This window comes from Petromyzon marinus (genome assembly GCF_048934315.1).
Source record: "Petromyzon marinus isolate PM22_M1 ecotype Great Lakes invasive population chromosome 67 unlocalized genomic scaffold, UKy_Petmar_22M1.pri1.0 chr67_unloc.1, whole genome shotgun sequence".
NCBI lineage: Eukaryota > Metazoa > Chordata > Hyperoartia > Petromyzontiformes > Petromyzontidae > Petromyzon > Petromyzon marinus.
In genome coordinates this window covers 136,985-155,945 of record NW_027422591.1, presented here as the reverse complement: position 1 = coordinate 155,945, position 18,961 = coordinate 136,985, and the positions used below count along the sequence as shown (strand labels likewise).

General features: G+C 55.8%; 2 protein-coding genes and 1 long non-coding RNA gene across 6 annotated transcripts in view; all 3 read left to right on the top strand.

Annotated features, from left to right (window-relative positions):
* LOC116956743 (TRAF2 and NCK-interacting protein kinase-like) overlaps positions 1-3,303 on the top strand; it is a 136,075-nt gene extending 132,772 nt beyond the window's left edge. Inside the window, exons 17-19 of one of the 4 annotated variants that reach the window (XR_012931430.1) lie at positions 2,562-2,844; positions 2,910-3,049; positions 3,234-3,303. Coding sequence is in view for 1 of the 4 variants with exons in the window: in XM_076057959.1 (XP_075914074.1) it covers positions 2,562-2,747 (186 nt within the window). In the remaining 3 variants the exon portion in view is untranslated. Of the gene's footprint in view, positions 1-2,561; positions 2,886-2,909; positions 3,057-3,233 lie in introns of those variants that run through there. The other 3 variants (XR_012931429.1, XR_012931431.1, XM_076057959.1) reach the window with 3 other exon arrangements.
* Positions 3,304-3,345: 42 nt separating this feature from the next.
* Positions 3,346-7,542, top strand: LOC142907945 (uncharacterized). The gene is made up of 5 exons (XR_012931432.1): positions 3,346-4,498; positions 4,533-4,694; positions 4,821-5,532; positions 5,656-6,577; positions 6,624-7,542. It is a non-coding gene; the product is annotated as an uncharacterized LOC142907945 (long non-coding RNA).
* A 42-nt stretch (positions 7,543-7,584) lies between these two features.
* LOC142907948 (mitogen-activated protein kinase kinase kinase kinase 4-like) overlaps positions 7,585-18,961 on the top strand; it is a 56,837-nt gene continuing 45,460 nt past the window's right edge. The window contains exons 1-4 of the mRNA XM_076057976.1: positions 7,585-8,006; positions 8,220-8,332; positions 13,217-13,428; positions 18,153-18,235. Coding sequence (XP_075914091.1) covers positions 18,179-18,235 — 57 coding nt within the window. The 5' untranslated portion in view covers positions 7,585-8,006; positions 8,220-8,332; positions 13,217-13,428; positions 18,153-18,178. The remainder of the gene's footprint in view (positions 8,007-8,219; positions 8,333-13,216; positions 13,429-18,152; positions 18,236-18,961) is intronic.

Below are 18,961 nucleotides of genomic sequence, written 5' to 3'. Positions count from 1 at the left end.
ACTTTTGAACGCTTGCGCACGGGTGATTCTGGTGCCGGTGGTGCTACTGGTGGTGGTGGTGGTGGTGCGGGATCGGATTGCCAATCGGGGAGGGCTCTTGCGCGGCTGCTCGCCCCTCGCTTGGGCTCCTGGTCGATGGAAACCGGACACCGGGGTGGGGTCTAAGGTGACGCCGGCGCTGGTCGCGCCGACGCCGGGGTGGGGTCTAAGGTGCGGCGCCGACGATTAGGCCCGGGCGAGCGGTGGTGCCGTGGCGAGGTCTCGCGCTGGTGGCCCTGCTCTCTTGGCTGCGATGCCGCGATGGGTTTTTGATTCCGGTGGCTGGGGCTGGTGCTGGTGCTGGTGCGCGCCTTCGGTGTCGTCCCGGCGATTCTCGGTGTCCGGTGATTCTCGGTGTCCGGCGATTCTTGGTGTTCGGCGATTCTCGGTGTTCGGCGATTCTCTTTCTCTCCGGCGATTCTCGGTGTCCGGTGATTCTCGGTGTCCGGTGATTCTCGGTGTCCGGCGATTCTCGGTGTTCGGCGATTCTCTTTCTCTCCGGCGATTCTCGGTGTCCGGTGATTCTTGGTGTCCGGTGATTCTCGGTGTGGGCTGATCCTTAATGCTTGTGGTGTCACCGGGGTGGTGGTACCCCGGTGGTGGTGGTGGGTGGTGGTGGTGCTTATGATGATGATGATGGTGGTGGTGGTGATCGTGGTTGTTTGCTGGGACGCAATGCTTAGCTGCATTGACGAGGGCTGATTGCTGCTCTTCGAGTCTTACCCCCCAATGTATCATTCTCTCTGTCTCCGTGTGTGTGTGTCTGTCTCTCGCTGTGTCTTGGTGTCTCTCCCGTGTCTCTGTGTCTCCTCTCACTGTCTCCGTGTGTGTCTCCGTCTCTCGCTGTGTCTTAGTCTCTCTCTGTGTCTCTCCCGTGTCTCTGTCTGTGTCTCCTCTCTCTGTCTCCGTGTGTGTCTCCGTCTCTCGCTGTGTCTTGGTCTCTCTCTCTGTGTCTCCTCTCTCTGTCTCCGTGTGTGTGTGTGTGTGTGTGTCTGTCTCTCGCTGTGTCTTGGTGTCTCTCCCGTGTCTCTGTGTCTCCTCTCTGTCTCCGTGTGTGTGTGTCTGTCTCTCGCTGTGTCTTGGTCTCTCTCTCTGTGTCTCTCCCGTGTCTCTGTGTCTCCTCTCACTGTCTCCGTGTATGTGTCTGTCTCTGTCTCTCGCTGTGTCTTGGTCTCTCTCTCTGTGTCTCTCCCGTGTCTCTGTGTCTCCTCTCTCTGTCTCCGTGTGTGTCTCCGTCTCTCGCTGTGTCTTGGTCTCTCTCTCTGTGTCTCCTCTCTCTGTCTCCGTGTGTCTCCTCTCTCTGTCTCCGTGTGTGTGTGTCTGTCTCTCGCTGTGTCTTGGTCTCTCTCTCTGTGTCTCTCTGTGTCTCTGTGTCTCCTCTCTCTGTCTCCGTGTGTCTCCTCTCTCTGTCTCCGTGTGTGTGTGTCTGTCTCTCGCTGTGTCTTGGTCTCTCTCTCTGTGTCTCTCCCGTGTCTCTGTGTCTCCTCTCTCTGTCTCCGTGTGTGTCTCCGTCTCTCGCTGTGTCCATCTGTGTGTGTCCATCTGTGTGTGCGTGTCCGTGTGTCCGTGTGTGTGTCCTTTTCTCTGCGTCTGTCTCACGCCCTGCGCCTTGCACCACAGACGATGAGGATGCTCACTTGTGTCTCTGTCTCTCCCTCCGTGTCTCCCCCCCGCCCCCAATGCCCACGTCCCCCCCCCCCACGTGTCTCCCCCTCCGTGTCTCCCCCCACGTGTCTCTCCCTACGTGTCTCCCCCCACGTGTCTCCCCCCACGTGTCTCCCCCTCCGTCTCCCCCCCACGTGTCTCCCCCCACGTGTCTCCCCCCACGTGTCTCCCCCTCTGTCTCCCCCCCACGTGTCTCCCCCCACGTGTCTCCCCCCACGTGTCTCTCCCCACGTGTCTCTCCCCTCCCGTGTCTCTCCCCACGTGTCTCTCCCCACGTGTCTCTCCCTACGTGTCTCTCCCCACGTGTCTCTCCCCACGTGTCTCCCCCCACGTGTCTCCCCTCCCGTGTCTATCCCCACGTGTCTCCCCCCACGTGTCTCTCCCCACGTGTCTCCCCCCACGTGTCTCTCCCCACGTGTCTCTCCCCACGTGTCTCTCCCCCCGTGTCTCTCCCCACGTGTCTCCCCCCACGTGTCTCCCCCACGTGTCTCTCCCCACGTGTCTCTCCCCACGTGTCTCTCCCCTCCCGTGTCTCTCCCCACGTGTCTCTCCCCACGTGTCTCTCCCTACGTGTCTCTCCCCACGTGTCTCCCCCCACGTGTCTCCCCTCCCGTGTCTATCCCCACGTGTCTCTCCCCACGTGTCTCTCCCCACGTGTCTCTCCCCCCCCGTGTCTCTCCCCCCGTGTCTCTCCCCCCGTGTCTCCCCCCACGTGTCTCCCCCCACGTGTCTCCCCCCCCACGTGTCTCCCCCCCCACGTGTCTCTCCCCACGTGTCTCCCCCCCACCCCCGTGCCCCCCCCGTGCCCCCCCGTGCCCCCCCCCGTGCCCCCCCCCGTGCCCCCCCCCCCTGTACAGGTGCAGGCTCGCTCCCAGATGAACAAGGTGGGGGGGTGCTCCCCGCTGCTCACCACCAAGGGGCTGCCGCGGGGGGGGGCGGCCGGCGACCCCCCCCGCTCGGAGTCCTTCTCGGCCAATCAGGCGGCTCGCACGCCGCCCATGGCCCGCGCCGTAGAGACGCAGGTGAGGTGGAGACACAGGTAGAGACACAGGTAGAGACACAGGTAGAGACACAGGTAGAGACACAGGTAGAGACACAGGTGAGGTAGAGACACAGGTAGAGACACAGGTAGAGACACAGGTGAGGTGGAGACACAGGTAGAGACACAGGTAGAGACACAGGTGGAGACACAGGTAGACACACAGGTAGAGACACAGGTGAGGTAGAGACACAGGTGAGGTAGAGACACAGGTAGAGACACAGGTAGAGACACAGGTAGAGACACAGGTGAGGTAGAGACACAGGTAGAGACACAGGTAGAGACACAGGTGAGGTAGAGACACAGGTGAGGTAGAGACACAGGTGAGGTGGAGACACAGGTAGAGACACAGGTAGAGACACAGGTGAGGTAGAGACACAGGTGAGGTAGAGACACAGGTGAGGTAGAGACAGGTAGAGACACAGGTAGAGACACAGGTAGAGACACAGGTGGAGACACAGGTAGAGACACAGGTGAGGTAGAGACACAGGTAGAGACACAGGTAGAGACACAGGTGAGGTAGAGACACAGGTAGAGACACAGGTGAGGTAGAGACACAGGTAGAGACACAGGTAGAGACACAGGTGAGGTGGAGACACAGGTGAGGTGGAGACACAGGTAGAGACACAGGTAGAGACACAGGTGAGATAGAGACACAGGTAGAGACACAGGTAGAGACACAGGTGAGGTAGAGACACAGGTGAGGTGGAGACACAGGTGAGGTGGAGACACAGGTAGAGACACAGGTAGAGACACAGGTAGAGACACAGGTGAGGTAGAGACACAGGTAGAGACACAGGTAGAGACACAGGTGAGGTGGAGACACAGGTAGAGACACAGGTAGAGACACAGGTGAGGTGGAGACACAGGTAGAGACACAGGTAGAGACACAGGTGAGGTGGAGACACAGGTAGAGACACAGGTAGAGACACAGGTGAGGTGGAAACACAGGTAGAGACACAGGTGAGGTAGAGACACAGGTGAGGTGGAGACACAGGTGAGGTAGAGACACAGGTAGAGACACAGGTAGAGACACAGGTGAGGTAGAGACACAGGTAGAGACACAGGTGAGGTAGAGACACAGGTAGAGACACAGGTGAGGTAGAGACACAGGTAGAGACACAGGTGAGGTAGAGACACAGGTAGAGACACAGGTAGAGACACAGGTGAGGTAGAGACACAGGTAGAGACACAGGTGAGGTAGAGACACAGGTAGAGACACAGGTGAGGTAGAGACACAGGTAGAGACACAGGTAGAGACACAGGTGAGGTAGAGACACAGGTAGAGACACAGGTGAGGTGGAGACACAGGTAGAGACACAGGTAGAGACACAGGTGAGGTGGAGACACAGGTAGAGACACAGGTGAGGTAGAGACACAGGTAGAGACACAGGTAGAGACACAGGTGAGGTAGAGACACAGGTAGAGACACAGGTAGAGACACAGGTGAGGTGGAGACACAGGTAGAGACACAGGTAGAGACACAGGTGAGGTAGAGACACAGGTAGAGACACAGGTAGAGACACAGGTGAGGTAGAGACACAGGTAGAGACACAGGTGAGGTGGAGACACAGGTAGAGACACAGGTAGAGACACAGGTGAGGTGGAGACACAGGTAGAGACACAGGTGAGGTAGAGACACAGGTAGAGACACAGGTAGAGACACAGGTGAGGTAGAGACACAGGTAGAGACACAGGTAGAGACACAGGTGAGGTGGAGACACAGGTAGAGACACAGGTAGAGACACAGGTGAGGTAGAGACACAGGTGAGGTAGAGACACAGGTGAGGTGGAGACACAGGTAGAGACACAGGTAGAGACACAGGTGAGGTAGAGACAGGTAGAGACACAGGTGAGGTGGAGACACAGGTAGAGACACAGGTAGAGACACAGGTGAGGTAGAGACACAGGTAGAGACACAGGTGAGGTAGAGACACAGGTAGAGACACAGGTAGAGACACAAGTGAGGTAGAGACACAGGTAGAGACACAGGTAGAGACACAGGTGAGGTAGAGACACAGGTGAGGTGGAGACACAGGTAGAGACACAGGTAGAGACACAGGTGAGGTAGAGACAGGTAGAGACACAGGTGAGGTAGAGACACAGGTAGAGACACAGGTAGAGACACAGGTGAGGTGGAGACACAGGTAGAGACACAGGTAGAGACACAGGTGAGGTGGAGACACAGGTAGAGACACAGGTAGAGACACAGGTGAGGTGGAGACACAGGTAGAGACACAGGTAGAGACACAGGTGAGGTGGAGACACAGGTAGAGACACAGGTAGAGACACAGGTAGAGACACAGGTGAGGTAGAGACACAGGTAGAGACACAGGTAGAGACACAGGTGAGGTGGAGACACAGGTGAGGTGGAGACACAGGTAGAGACACAGGTAGAGACACAGGTGAGGTAGAGACAGGTAGAGACACAGGTGAGGTAGAGACACAGGTAGAGACACAGGTAGAGACACAGGTGAGGTGGAGACACAGGTAGAGACACAGGTAGAGACACAGGTGAGGTGGAGACACAGGTAGAGACACAGGTAGAGACACAGGTGAGGTGGAGACACAGGTAGAGACACAGGTAGAGACACAGGTGAGGTGGAGACACAGGTAGAGACACAGGTAGAGACACAGGTAGAGACACAGGTGAGGTAGAGACACAGGTAGAGACACAGGTAGAGACACAGGTGAGGTGGAGACACAGGTAGAGACACAGGTAGAGACACAGGTAGAGACACAGGTGAGGTAGAGACACAGGTGAGGTAGAGACACAGGTAGAGACACAGGTGGAGACACAGGTAGAGACGCAGGTGAGGTGGAGACACAGGTAGAGACACAGGTAGAGACACAGGTGAGGTAGAGACACAGGTGAGGTGGAGACACAGGTAGAGACACAGGTAGAGACACAGGTGAGGTAGAGACACAGGTAGAGACACAGGTAGAGACACAGGTGAGGTAGAGACACAGGTAGAGACACAGGTAGAGACACAGGTGAGGTAGAGACACAGGTGAGGTGGAGACACAGGTAGAGACACAGGTAGAGACACAGGTGAGGTAGAGACACAGGTAGAGACACAGGTAGAGACACAGGTGAGGTGGAGACACAGGTAGAGACACAGGTAGAGACACAGGTGAGGTAGAGACACAGGTGAGGTAGAGACACAGGTAGAGACACAGGTGGAGACACAGGTAGAGACGCAGGTGAGGTGGAGACACAGGTAGAGACACAGGTAGAGACACAGGTGAGGTAGAGACACAGGTGAGGTGGAGACACAGGTAGAGACACAGGTAGAGACACAGGTGAGGTAGAGACACAGGTGAGGTGGAGACACAGGTAGAGACACAGGTAGAGACACAGGTGAGGTAGAGACACAGGTGAGGTAGAGACACAGGTGAGGTGGAGACACAGGTAGAGACACAGGTAGAGACACAGGTGAGGTAGAGACACAGGTGAGGTAGAGACACAGGTAGAGACACAGGTGGAGACACAGGTAGAGACGCAGGTGAGGTGGAGACACAGGTAGAGACACAGGTAGAGACACAGGTGAGGTAGAGACACAGGTGAGGTGGAGACACAGGTAGAGACACAGGTAGAGACACAGGTAGAGACACAGGTGAGGTAGAGACACAGGTAGAGACACAGGTAGAGACACAGGTAGAGACACAGGTAGAGACACAGGTGAGGTAGAGAGACAGGTAGAGACACAGGTAGAGACACAGGTGAGGTAGAGACACAGGTAGAGACACAGGTAGAGACACAGGTGAGGTAGAGACACAGGTAGAGACACAGGTAGAGACACAGGTAGAGACACAGGTGAGGTAGAGACACAGGTGAGGTGGAGACACAGGTGAGGTGGAGACACAGGTAGAGACACAGGTAGAGACACAGGTGAGGTAGAGACACAGGTAGAGACACAGGTGAGGTAGAGACACAGGTTAGCGCTACCCTGCGCTACGAACCTGGCGACCCGGGTTTGATTCCCGTTCACGGCCAACACCGGCGGTGACGATTATCTGAACCGGTTCTGGACCTCCCCTAGGTTGACTCGGCCTCAAATTAGTAGCTGGTGTAGTGGTGGTGCAGTAAACATCGCCACTGGGGGAGACAAAGGCGGCCGGGCGTGGTGCTGGTAGCCACCCACCCCCTCGTGTGCCACAGTGCCGGTAGCCTGCATAGGTGCTGCTACTCGCTACTAACAGCACTTGCCCCAGCAGTCTGTAGAGGCTACACGGGGGACCTTTGTCTCTCCGATCGTGCTGCGTGTGTCGTGGTTGTGTAGTTGCCTGTGGTTGTGTTGTTGCATGTGGTTGCGTACGGTTGCGTAACACGGTTGCGTGACACGGTTGCGTAACACGGTTGTGTAACACGGTTGTGTGGTTGTGTGTGGTTGTGTAACACGGTTGCGTGTGGTTGCGTGTGGTTGCGTAACACGGTTGTGTGTGGTTGTGTAACACGGTTGTGTGTGGTTGTGTGTGGTTGTGTAACACGGTTGTGTGGTTGCGTGTGGTTGTGTAACACGGTTGTGTGGTTGCGTGTGGTTGTGTAACACGGTTGTGTGGTTGCGTGTGGTTGTGTAACACGGTTGTGTGGTTGCGTAACACGGTTGTGTGGTTGCGTGTGGTTGTGTAACACGGTTGTGTGTGGTTGTGTAACACGGTTGTGTGTGGTTGTGTAACACGGTTGTGTGGTTGCGTGTGGTTGTGTAACACGGTTGTGTGTGGTTGTGTAACACGGTTGTGTGGTTGCGTGTGGTTGTGTAACACGGTTGTGTGTGGTTGTGTAACACGGTTGTGTGTGGTTGTGTGTGGTTGCGTGTGGTTGCGTGCGTCCGCGCTTGTGCCGCAGGTGCAGAGCGCCCACGTGGTCTCGCTGAAGCCGCCGCCGCCGCCGCACGGCACGCCGCCGGTGCCGCGCTCCCAGTCGCTGCACGACCAGCCGGGCTCCGCCGCTTCGCCGCACACGCCGCTCGGCGCCGGCGCCGGCGCCGGGCCCTACCCGGCCCCGGACGCCTCGGCGCCGGCCACGGCGGCCACGGCCGCGGCCACCGCGGCACCGCCGCCCGGCGCCTCCTCCTCCTCCTCCTCCTCGTCCTCGTCGGCGGCGGCCGCCCGCCAGGACGCCGAAGCCTCGCCGGACGCCCTCCTCCCGGTGCCGCCGGTGCCGGTGCCGGTGCCGCGCCTGGCCGGGACCGACGACGCCAGGGCCCCCGCGGGCGGACGGGGGGGAAAAGCGGCGGACGGGGAGGAGCCTCCACCAAGGGTGGGAGGGGGTTGTGGGGGGCACGGGGGGGGCACGGGGGGGGCACGGGGGGGTTCGTGGGGGGGGGGGGTCACGGGGGGTGTCACGGGGGGGTTGTGGGGGGCGTGGGAGGCACGGTGGGGGGGAGGGGCAGCCCGCTAACGGCACTTGCCCCAGCGGCCTGTGGAGGCTACACTCCGTGGGGGGTTCCTTTGTCTTTGTCTTTGTGTGCAGGTGCCCCCCAGGACGACGTCGCGCTCCCCCGCGGTGCCCCGCAGGGAGCCCCCCACTAACGGTGGGGGGCTCCCGGCCGCCTCCACGCTCACCGGCAACCACAAGCCGGCCAGGTGACGGCTCACCACCATTCACCACCGCTCACCAACGTTCACCACCACTCACCACCACCGCTCACCACCACTCACCACCACCGCTCACCACCACTCACCACCACTCAACACCGCTCACCAACGTTCACCACCACTCACCACCACTCACCACCGCTCACCACCACTCACCACCACTCACCAACGTTCACCACCACTCGCCACCACTCACCAATGCTCACCACCACCACCACTCACCAACGTTCACCACCAGTCGCCACCACTCACCACCGCTCACCACCACCACCACTCACCACCACTCACTAACGCTCCCCACCACCACCACCACTCACCACCGCTCACCACCGCTCACCACCGCTCACCACCGCTCGCTAAAGGATGGCTGATGATTATTGATTGCTGGACGATGATGATTGATGGATGATTCTAGATTTGAAGCTTTCGTGACTGCAAGGATCCATACTCTTTGGTTCTATTCGGTAAAGTCACATAGGTAAAAAAAAAAAAATAACAAAAAATCACGACGTTTCGGCCACAACACAAGTGGCCTTCATCAGGTGAAGGGACCGGACTGTCCAGAGGACAGCGTTGGAGTGAAGACAGCCAAGCCCCGGTCGCGTCCTTTAAGCTGTGTGGGAGGAAACAAAAAACCGCCTTGACAAAGGAATTAGCATAACAATGATGTAGCATAACAGTGATGTAGCATAACAATGATGTAGCATAACAATGATGTAGCATAACAATGATGTAGCATAACAATGATGTAGCATAACAATGATGTAGCATAACAATGATGTAGCATAACAATGATGTAGCATAACAATGATGTAGCATAACAATGATGTAGCATAACAATGATGTACTGGACCGGCACGGTGGGGGTGGGGGGAGGAGTTTACATAATGTTGGTGTGAAGGGAAATAAGCTGCTGTGAAAGTTTGGAATACCACTACTTTAATAAATATACCGTACCATTGAAAATTAGTTTAATGTTTGGTTTGATTTAGAACGTCTTTCCAATGATTGCTTAATTTGAAACCATCCTCTCGGTTGAAATTGTGTCTGTTTGTAAATCTGAATTGCCTCGTGGACAAATCTCTGATAAAAACCCGTGGGTTTGCAGAGAACCTTGGTATCGGAGAAAATTATATCGTGATCACCCACAGCGTTGTAACAGTGATCAGCTACGGCAGAAGAATTCGTTCTGCCGTGTTTCAAATCTGATTTGTGCTCGCGAATTCGGTCAGAGACATGTCGCTTTGTCTCACCGATATAGTAGTCACCACAGGTGCAGCTCAATTTGTAAACCCCGGGGTACTGTAAATCAGGAACGACATCCTTCACGGATGGGATCAGGTCACGGATTTTGTGTACTGTATTGAACCGGACCAGGATCTTGTGTTTGTTTAGAATTTTGGAGATCTTTTTAGTAACGCCTGCTATATATGGTAGTGTCATGGTTTTGACCGGAGTATCAAGTGGTTGTTTCTGTATGGAGGGAGAAACAGCTTGGCGGATGGTACGGTCAGATTATCCGTTTCTCTTGAGGGCCAGGTGTACATGTTTTATTTCACTGGTCAGGTGTTGTTGGTCTGAAATGCAATGTGCCCTGTGGTATGACGTTTTGATGAGAGAAGTCTTTTGAGCTGGGTGGTGGTGGGATTCAGGTTTCAAGTAGGAATCTGTGTGGGTGGGTTTCCTGTAGACAGAATGCCCCAGTGAGCCATCAGGTCTCCTCTCAAACAGAACATCCAATAATGGTAGCTTGCCATCTTTCTCCACTTCCATGGTGAATTTGATGGCGGGATGTCTAGAATTGATGTGGTGTAGGAAAAGGTTCAAAGCTGGGAGGCCATGTGGCCAAATGACGAAAGTGTCATCCACATATCTCTTCCACAGGGAAGGTCTGAGGGTGGAAGTCTGGATGGCGTCTGATTCAAATTTCTCCATGAAAACATTGGCTCTCACTGGTGATAAGGGAGAACCCATGGGGGTACCCTCATTTTGTTTGTAGAAGGTGCCATTCCAAGTCAAGTAGGTATTGGTGAGGCAGTGTCTAATCAGCGCAGGTGTAGCGGGGTCTAGTTCATGTTGTACCAAATTTTCAATTATTTCAATGGTGTCAGCTACCGGGACCTTGGTGAACAGGGAGACCACATCGAAGCTGGCAAGGATATCGTCAGGGGACAGTACAACGTCTTTGACCATAGAGACCAAATGAGCTGAGTTAAGTACTGCTGAGGAGGTCTTGCCAGTGAAAGGTAGCAAGGTATCCGACAGAAATCGTGCTAGCTTATAGGCAGGGGAGTTGATCGTGGATACGATGGGTCGTAGTGGAGTGCCTTCTTTATGAATCGTGGGGAGACCATAGAATCTAGGGGGTCTTGCAGCAGAAGGTTTTAAGGAGGGATGTTTAGTTGGTTCGATTAGGGAGGTCAAACTTGTGATGATCTTGTTGGTTTTTATAGTTAGGCTATTAGTAGGGTCATTTTTTTTATTTTTGAGTAACTTCCATCGTTGAGTAGGTTCTGGATTTTGTTGTTGTACGAATCTTTATCCGTAATTACAGTAGTGTTGCCTTTGTCGGCTGAGAGGATGACTATATCACTTCTGTTTTTTTTAATTCGCGAGTTCAGAGCGTTCATTTTTGCTGATGTTGCTAATGGGTTCCTTAGCATTCTTAAGAATAGTGGCTATTTCAGCTCTCGCAACGTCTGCTTGGATGTGTCCTATGCCTTTTAGGGCCACATCGACCTGAGAGATGATATCATCTACAGGAATATGTTTCGGGGTGACAGCAAAATTTAGCCCTCTAGCCAGTACTGTTTTCAGATTGTCCGAAATCGGGGTGCTACTCTGATTAATGACGATTTTGTTAACGTCTAGTTTTGTTATATGTGGGACTGGGTTCTTCTTCGATAGGTGGTTGAATTTAAAAATCAGGTTAGCTTTGCATTTGACTGAAAGTGAATCGGCAGAATAAGCAGTCCTGTTGTCTACGTGGTTCCAATCAGAAGGTGACATTTTTTGTGTTAACATTAAATGAGCTTGTAGGAGAGTCCTGTCTAAAGTATCGAGTTCAAAACGGAGTAGCCTTATCCTCTCTGAGATTAAAGATAGGCTGGCCTTAAACAGAATCTGTTCAGAATTCGGCGAGGATACAGCAGCAGATGTGAGTGTGAAGGCGATGGGTATTACCTTGTGGTCGCGGCATCTTTTGAGGAAGGTCAGCGTCTCGATGACCTTTGACTTCTCATCCCGTTGTCTGTTAAAAGCTCTAACAGATGGGTGAAAGCCCTCCCCGTAGAGGTTATCAATTCTAGATTTGAAGCTTTCGTGACTGCAAGGATCCACCATGCTCTTTGGTTCTATTCGGTAAAGTCACGTAGGTAAACAAATAAAATAACGAAAAATCACGACGTTTCGGCCACAACACAAGTGGCCTTCATCAGGTGAAGGGACCGCACTGTCTGGAGGACAGCGCTGGAGTGAAAAAATTAGTTTAATGTTTGGTTTGATTTCGTTCCTGATTTACAGTACCCCCCGGGGTTTACAAATTGAGCTGCACCTGTGGTGACTGCTATATCGGGGAGACGAAACGACATGTCTCTGACCGAATTCGTGAGCACAAATCAGATTTCAAACACGGCAGAACGAATTCGCGAGCACAAATCGGATTTCAAACACGGCAGAACGAATTCTTCTGCCGTGGCTGATCACTGTTACAACGCTGTGGGTGATCACGATGTAGTTTTCACCGATACCAAGGTTCTCTGCAAAAACCCACGGGTTTTTAATCGGAGATTTGTCCACGAGGCAATTGAGATTTACAAACACAGACACAATTTCAACCGAGAGGATGGTTTCAAATTAAGCAATCATTGGAAAGATGTTCTAAATCAAACCAAACATTAAACTAATTTTCAATGGTACGGTATATTTATTCAAGTAGGGGTATCCCAAACTTTCACAGCAGCTTATTTCCCTTCACACCATCATTATGTAAACTCCTCCCCCACCCCCCACCGTGCCGGTCCAGTACATCATTGTTATGCTACATCATTGTTATGCTACATCATTGTTATGCTACATCATTGTTATGCTACATCATTGTTATGCTACATCATTGTTATGCTACATCGTTGTTATGCTACATCGTTGTTATGCTACATCGTTGTTATGCTACATCGTTGTTATGCTACATCGTTGTTATGCTACATCGTTGTTATGCTACATCGTTGTTATGCTACATCATTGTTATGCTACATCATTGTTATGCTACATCATTGTTATGCTACATCATTGTTATGCTACATCATTGTTATGCTACATCATTGTTATGCTACATCATTGTTATGCTACATCATTGTTATGCTACATCATTGTTATGCTACATCGTTGTTATTCTACATCGTTATTATGCTACATCGTTGTTATGCTACATCATTGTTATGCTACATCATTGTTATGCTACATCATTGTTATGCTACATCATTGTTATGCTACATCATTGTTATGCTACATCATTGTTATGCTACATCATTGTTATGCTAATTCCTTTGTCAAGGCGGTTTTGTTGTTGCCTCCCACACAGCTTAAAGGACGCGACCGGGGCTTGGCTGTCTTCACTCCAACGCTGTCCTCTGGACAGTCCGGTCCCTTCACCTGATGAAGGCCACTTGTGTTGTGGCCGAAACGTCGTGATTTTTTTTTTTTACCCACTACGTGACTTGATGGATGATTGATCACAATTGATTGATGCTGATTAATTAGTCGAGGTGGACGATCGACTGACTTGACGGCATCGCGGCGATCTGTGCTCGTAACACCCCCTCCCCCGGCCCCCGCCCCGCCCCCCCCGCCCCCCCTGCCCCCCCCCCCCCGCAGCACACCGGAGTTGAAGCGTGCCGAAGCCTGGCAGGCCGACGGCGGTACCGGCGGTGTGGCCGGCGGTGTGGCCGGCGCCGGTGGCGGTGGTGGCGGTGGTGGCGGTGGTGGTGGCGGTGGTGCTCACAGCAGCGGCAGCTCCAGCAGTTCCAGCGCCCCGAGCTCCCAGCCGGGGTCACACACGGGGTCAAGCGAGCGTGCACGCCACCGCAGTACGCTCCTCACCACCCTGCTCCTCACCCTCACCACCACCCTCACCACCCTCACCCTCACCACCCTCACCCTCACCACCCTCGCCACCCTCACCCCTCGCTCCTCACCACCACCCTCACCCACGCTCCTCACCACCACCCTCCTCACCCTCACCACCCTCCTCACCCTCACCACCCTCGCCACGCTCCTCACCCACCCTCACCACCCTCGCTCCTCACCACCCTCCTCCTCACCCTCACCACCCTCACCACTGTGCCGTGTCACTGTGTGCCGTGTCACTGTGTGCCGTGTCACTGTACCGTGTCACCGTGTGCCGTGTCACTGTGCCGTGTCACTGTGCACCGTGTCACTGTACCGTGTCACCGTGTGCCGTGTCACTGTGCCGTGTCACTGTGCCGTGTCACTGTGTGCCATGTCACCGTGTACCGTGTCACTGTACTGTGTCACTGTGCCGTGTCACTGTGCCGTGTCACTGTACTGTGTCACTGTGCCGTGTCACTGTGTGCCGTGTCACTGTACCGTGTCACTGTGTGATGTGTCACTGTACCGTGTCACTGTGCCGTGTCACTGTGTGCCGTGTCACTGTGTGCCGTGTCACTGTGTGCCGTGTCACTGTACCGTGTCACTGTGTGCCGTGTCACTGTGTGCCGTGTCACTGTGTACCGTGTCACTGTGTGCCGTGTCACTGTGTACCGTGTCACTGTGTGCCGTGTCACTGTGTGCCGTGTCACTGTGTGCCGTGTCACTGTGTGCCGTGTCACTGTGTGCCGTGTCACTGTGTGCCGTGTCACTGTACCGTGTCACTGTACCGTGTCACTGTGTGCCGTGTCACCATGTACCGTGTCACTGTGTGCCGTGTCACTGTGTGCCGTGTCACTGTACCATGTCACCGTACCGTGTCACTGTGTGTCGTGTCACTGTGTGCCGTGTCACTGTGTGCCATGTCACTGTACCGTGTCACTGTGTGCCGTGTCACTGTGTGTCACTGTGTGCCGTGTCACTGTGTGCCGTGTCACTGTACCGTGTCACTGTGTGCCGTGTCACTGTACCGTGTCACTGTGTGCCGTGTCACTGTACCGTGTCACTGTGTGCCGTGTCACTGTGTGCCGTGTCACTGTACCGTGTCACTGTACCGTGTCACTGTGTGCCGTGTCACTGTGTGCCGTGTCACTGTACCGTGTCACTGTGTGCCGTGTCACTGTGCCGTGTCACTGTGTGCCGTGTCACTGTGTGCCGTGTCACTGTGTGCCGTGTCACTGTGCCGTGTCACTGTGTGCCGTGTCACTGTACCATGTCACTGTGTGCCGTGTCACCGTGTGCCGTGTCACTGTACCGTGTCACTGTACCGTGTCACTGTACCGTGTCACTGTGTGCCGTGTCACTGTGTGCCGTGTCACTGTGTGCCGTGTCACTGTGCCGTGTCACCGTGTGCCGTGTCACTGTGCCGTGTCACTGTGCCGTGTCACTGTACCGTGTCACTGTGCCGTGTCACTGTGTGCCGTGTCACTGTGTGCCGTGTCACTGTACCGTGTAACTGTGTGTCGTGTCACTGTGCCGTGTCACTGTGCCGTGTCACTGTGCCGTGTCACCGTGTGCCGTGTCACCGTGTGCCGTGTCACTGTGTGCCGTGTCACCGTGTGCCGTGTCACCGTGTGCCGTGTCACCGTGTGCCGTGTCACCGTGTGCCGTGTCACCGTGTGCCGTGTCACCGTGTGCCGTGTCACCGTGTACCGTGTCACCGTGTACCGTGTCACTGTGTACCGTGTCACTGTGCCGTGTCACTGTACCGTGTGCCGTGTCACTGTACCGTGTCACTGTGTGCCATGTCACTGTGTACCGTGTCACCGTGTGCCGTGTCACTGTACCGTGTCACTGTGTGCCGTGTCACTGTGTGCCGTGTCACTGTGTGCCGTGTCACCGTGTGCCGTGTCACCGTGTGCCGTGTCACTGTGTGCCGTGTGCCGTGTCACTGTGTGCCGTGTCACTGTGTGCTGTGTCACCGTGTGCCGTGTCACTGTGTGCCGTGTACCGTGTCACTGTGCCGTGTCACTGTGTGCCGTGTCACTGTACCGTGTGCCGTGTCACTGTACCGTGTCACTGTGTGCCATGTCACTGTACCGTGTCACTGTGTACCGTGTCACTGTTTGCCGTGTCACCGTGTGCCGTGTCACTGTTTGCCGTGTCACCGTGTGCCGTGTCACTGTACCGTGTCACTGTGTGCCGTGTCACTGTTTGCCGTGTCACCGTGTGCCGTGTCACTGTGTGCCGTGTCACTGTGCCGTGTCACCGTGTGCCGTGTCACTGTACCGTGTCACCGTGTGCCGTGTCACTGTGTGCCGTGTCACTGTGTGCCGTGTCACTGTGTGCCGTGTCACTGTACCGTGTCACCGTGTGCCGTGTCACCGTGTGCCGTGTCACTGTGTGCCGTGTCACCGTGTGCCGTGTCACTGTACCGTGTCACCGTGTGCCGTGTCACTGTGTGCCGTGTCACCGTGTGCCGTGTCACTGTGTGCCGTGTCACTGTGTGCCGTGTCACTGTGTGCCGTGTCACTGTGTGCTGTGTCACCGTGTGCCGTGTCACCGTGTGCCGTGTCACTGTGTGCCGTGTCACTGTGCCGTGTCACCGTGTGCCGTGTCACTGTGTGCCGTGTCACTGTGTGCCGTGTCACTGTACCGTGTCACTGTGCCGTGTCACCGTGTGCCGTGTCACTGTGTGCCGTGTCACTGTGCCGTGTCACTATGTGCCGTGTCACCGTGTGCCGTGTCACTGTGTGCCGTGTCACTGTGTGCCGTGTCACCGTGTGCCGTGTCACTGTGTGCCGTGTCACTGTGTGCCGTGTCACTGTGTGCCGTGTCACTGTGCCGTGTCACCGTGTACCGTGTCACTGTGTGTCGTGTCACTGTGTGCCGTGTCACTGTGTGCCGTGTCACTGTACCGTGTCACTGTGCCGTGTCACTGTGTGCTGTGTCACTGTGTGCCGTGTCACTGTACCGTGTCACTGTGCCGTGTCACTGTGCCATGTCACTGTGTGCCGTGTCACTGTACCGTGTGCCGTGTCACTGTACCGTGTCACTGTACCGTGTCACTGTGTGCCGTGTCACTGTGCCGTGTCACTGTGTGCTGTGTCACTGTGTGCCGTGTCACTGTACCGTGTCACTGTGTGCCGTGTCACTGTGTGCCGTGTCACTGTGTGCCGTGTCACTGTGTGCCGTGTCACTGTGTGCCGTGTCACTGTACCGTGTCACTGTACCGTGTCACTGTGTGCCGTGTCACTGTGTGCCGTGTCACTGTGTGCCGTGTCACTGTACCGTGTCATTGTGTGCCGTGTCACTGTGTGCCGTGTCACTGTGCCGTGTCACTGTACCGTGTCACTGTGTGCCGTGTCACTGTACCGTGTCACTGTGTACCGTGTCACTGTGTGCCGTGTCACCGCGTGCCGTGTCACCGTGTACCGTGTCACTGTGACGTGTCACTGTACCGTGTCACTGTGTGCCGTGTCACTGTGTGCCGTGTCACTGTACCGTGTCACTGTACCGTGTCACTGTGTGCCGTGTCACTGTACCGTGTCACTGTGTGCCGTGTCACTGTGTGCCGTGTCACTGTACCGTGTCACTGTACCGTGTCACTGTGCCGTGTCACTGTGACGTGTCACTGTGTGCCGTATCACTGTGTACCGTGTCACTGTACCGTGTCACTGTGTACCGTGTCACTGTGTGCCGTGTCACTGTGTGACATGTCACTGTACCGTGTCACTGTACCGTGTCACTGTACCGTGTCACTGTGTACCGTGTCACTGTACCGTGTCACTGTGTACCGTGTCACTGTGTGACATGTCACTGTACCGTGTCACTGTACCGTGTCACTGTGTGCCGTGTCACTGTGTGCCGTGTCACTGTGACGTGTCACTGTGTGCCGTGTCACTGTGTGCCGTGTCACCGTGTGACGTGTCACTGTGTGCCGTGTCACTGTGTGCCGTGTCACTGTACCGTGTCACCGTGTGCCGTGTCACTGTGTGCCGTGTCACTGTGTGACGTGTCACTGTACCGTGTCACTGTGCCGTGTCACTGTACCGTGTCACTGTGTGCCGTGTCACTGTGTGCCGTGTCACTGTACCGTGTCACTGTACCGTGTCACTGTGTGCCGTGTCACTGTGTGCCGTGTCACTGTGTGCCGTGTCACTGTACCGTGTCACCGTGTGCCGTGTCACTGTGTGCCGTGTCACTGTGCCGTGTCACTGTGTGCCGTGTCACTGTGTGCCGTGTCACTGTACCGTGTCACTGTGTGCCGTGTCACTGTGTGCCGTGTCACTGTACCGTGTCACTGTACCGTGTCACTGTGTGCCGTGTCACTGTGTGCCGTGTCACTGTGTGCCGTGTCACTGTGTGCCGTGTCACTGTACCGTGTCACTGTGTGCCGTGTCACTGTGTGCCGTGTCACTGTGTGCCGTGTCACTGTGTGCCGTGTCACTGTGCCGTGCGGGGTGGCGCTGTGGCGCCGTGGTGGTGTGGTGGTGGTGTGGTGGTGGTGATGATGGTGGTGGTGTTGTGGTGGTGATGATGATGATGGTGGTGATGGTGGTGGTGGTGATGATGGTGGTGGTGGTGTGGTGGTGATAATGGTGGTGATAATGGTGGTGTGGTGGTGGTGGTGTTGTGGTGGTGGTGGTGGTGGTGTTGTGGTGGTGATGATGATGATGGTGGTGGTGTGGTGGTGGTGGTGCAGGTCTGGCCCGGCAAGACGGCTCCCCCATGCTGACCCATGACAGCCCCCGGATGAGCGACGTGGCCCGGCCCAGCCGCCCTGCCGTGAGGCTCGCACGCCCGCTCACTAACACGCTCACACGCTCACTAACACACTCACCCACTCACTCACCCGCTCACTCACCTGCTCGCTCACTCACCCGCTCACTCACCTGCTCACTCGCTCACCCGCTCACTCACACGCTCGCTCGCTCACTCACTCACTCACTCACCTGCTCACTCGCTCACCCGCTCACTCACACGCTCGCTCGCTCACTCACTCACTCACCCGCTCACTCACCCGCTCACTCACTCACCCACTCACCCGCTCACTCACTCACTCACCCGCTCACTCACCCGCTCACTCACCCGCTCACTCGCTCACTCACCCGCTCACTCGCTCACTCACCCGCTCACTCACTCACTCACCCACTCACTCAGCCGCTCGCTCACCCGCCCACTCACTCGCTCGCTCACTCACCCGCTCACTCACCCGCTCGCTCACCCGCTCACTCACCCGCTCGCTCACCCGCTCACTCACCCGCTCGCTCACTCACCCGCTCACTCACCCGCTCACTCACCCGCTCGCTCACTCACCTGCTCACTCACCCGCTCGTTCACCCGCTCGCTCACCCGCCCGCTCACCCGCCCACTCACCCTCCCGCTCACTCACCCGCTCACTCACCCGCTCACTCACCCGCTCGCACGCCCGCCCGCTCACTCACACGCTCGCTCACCCGCCCGCTCACTCACTCACCCGCTCGCTCGCTCACCCGCTCACTCACCCGCTCG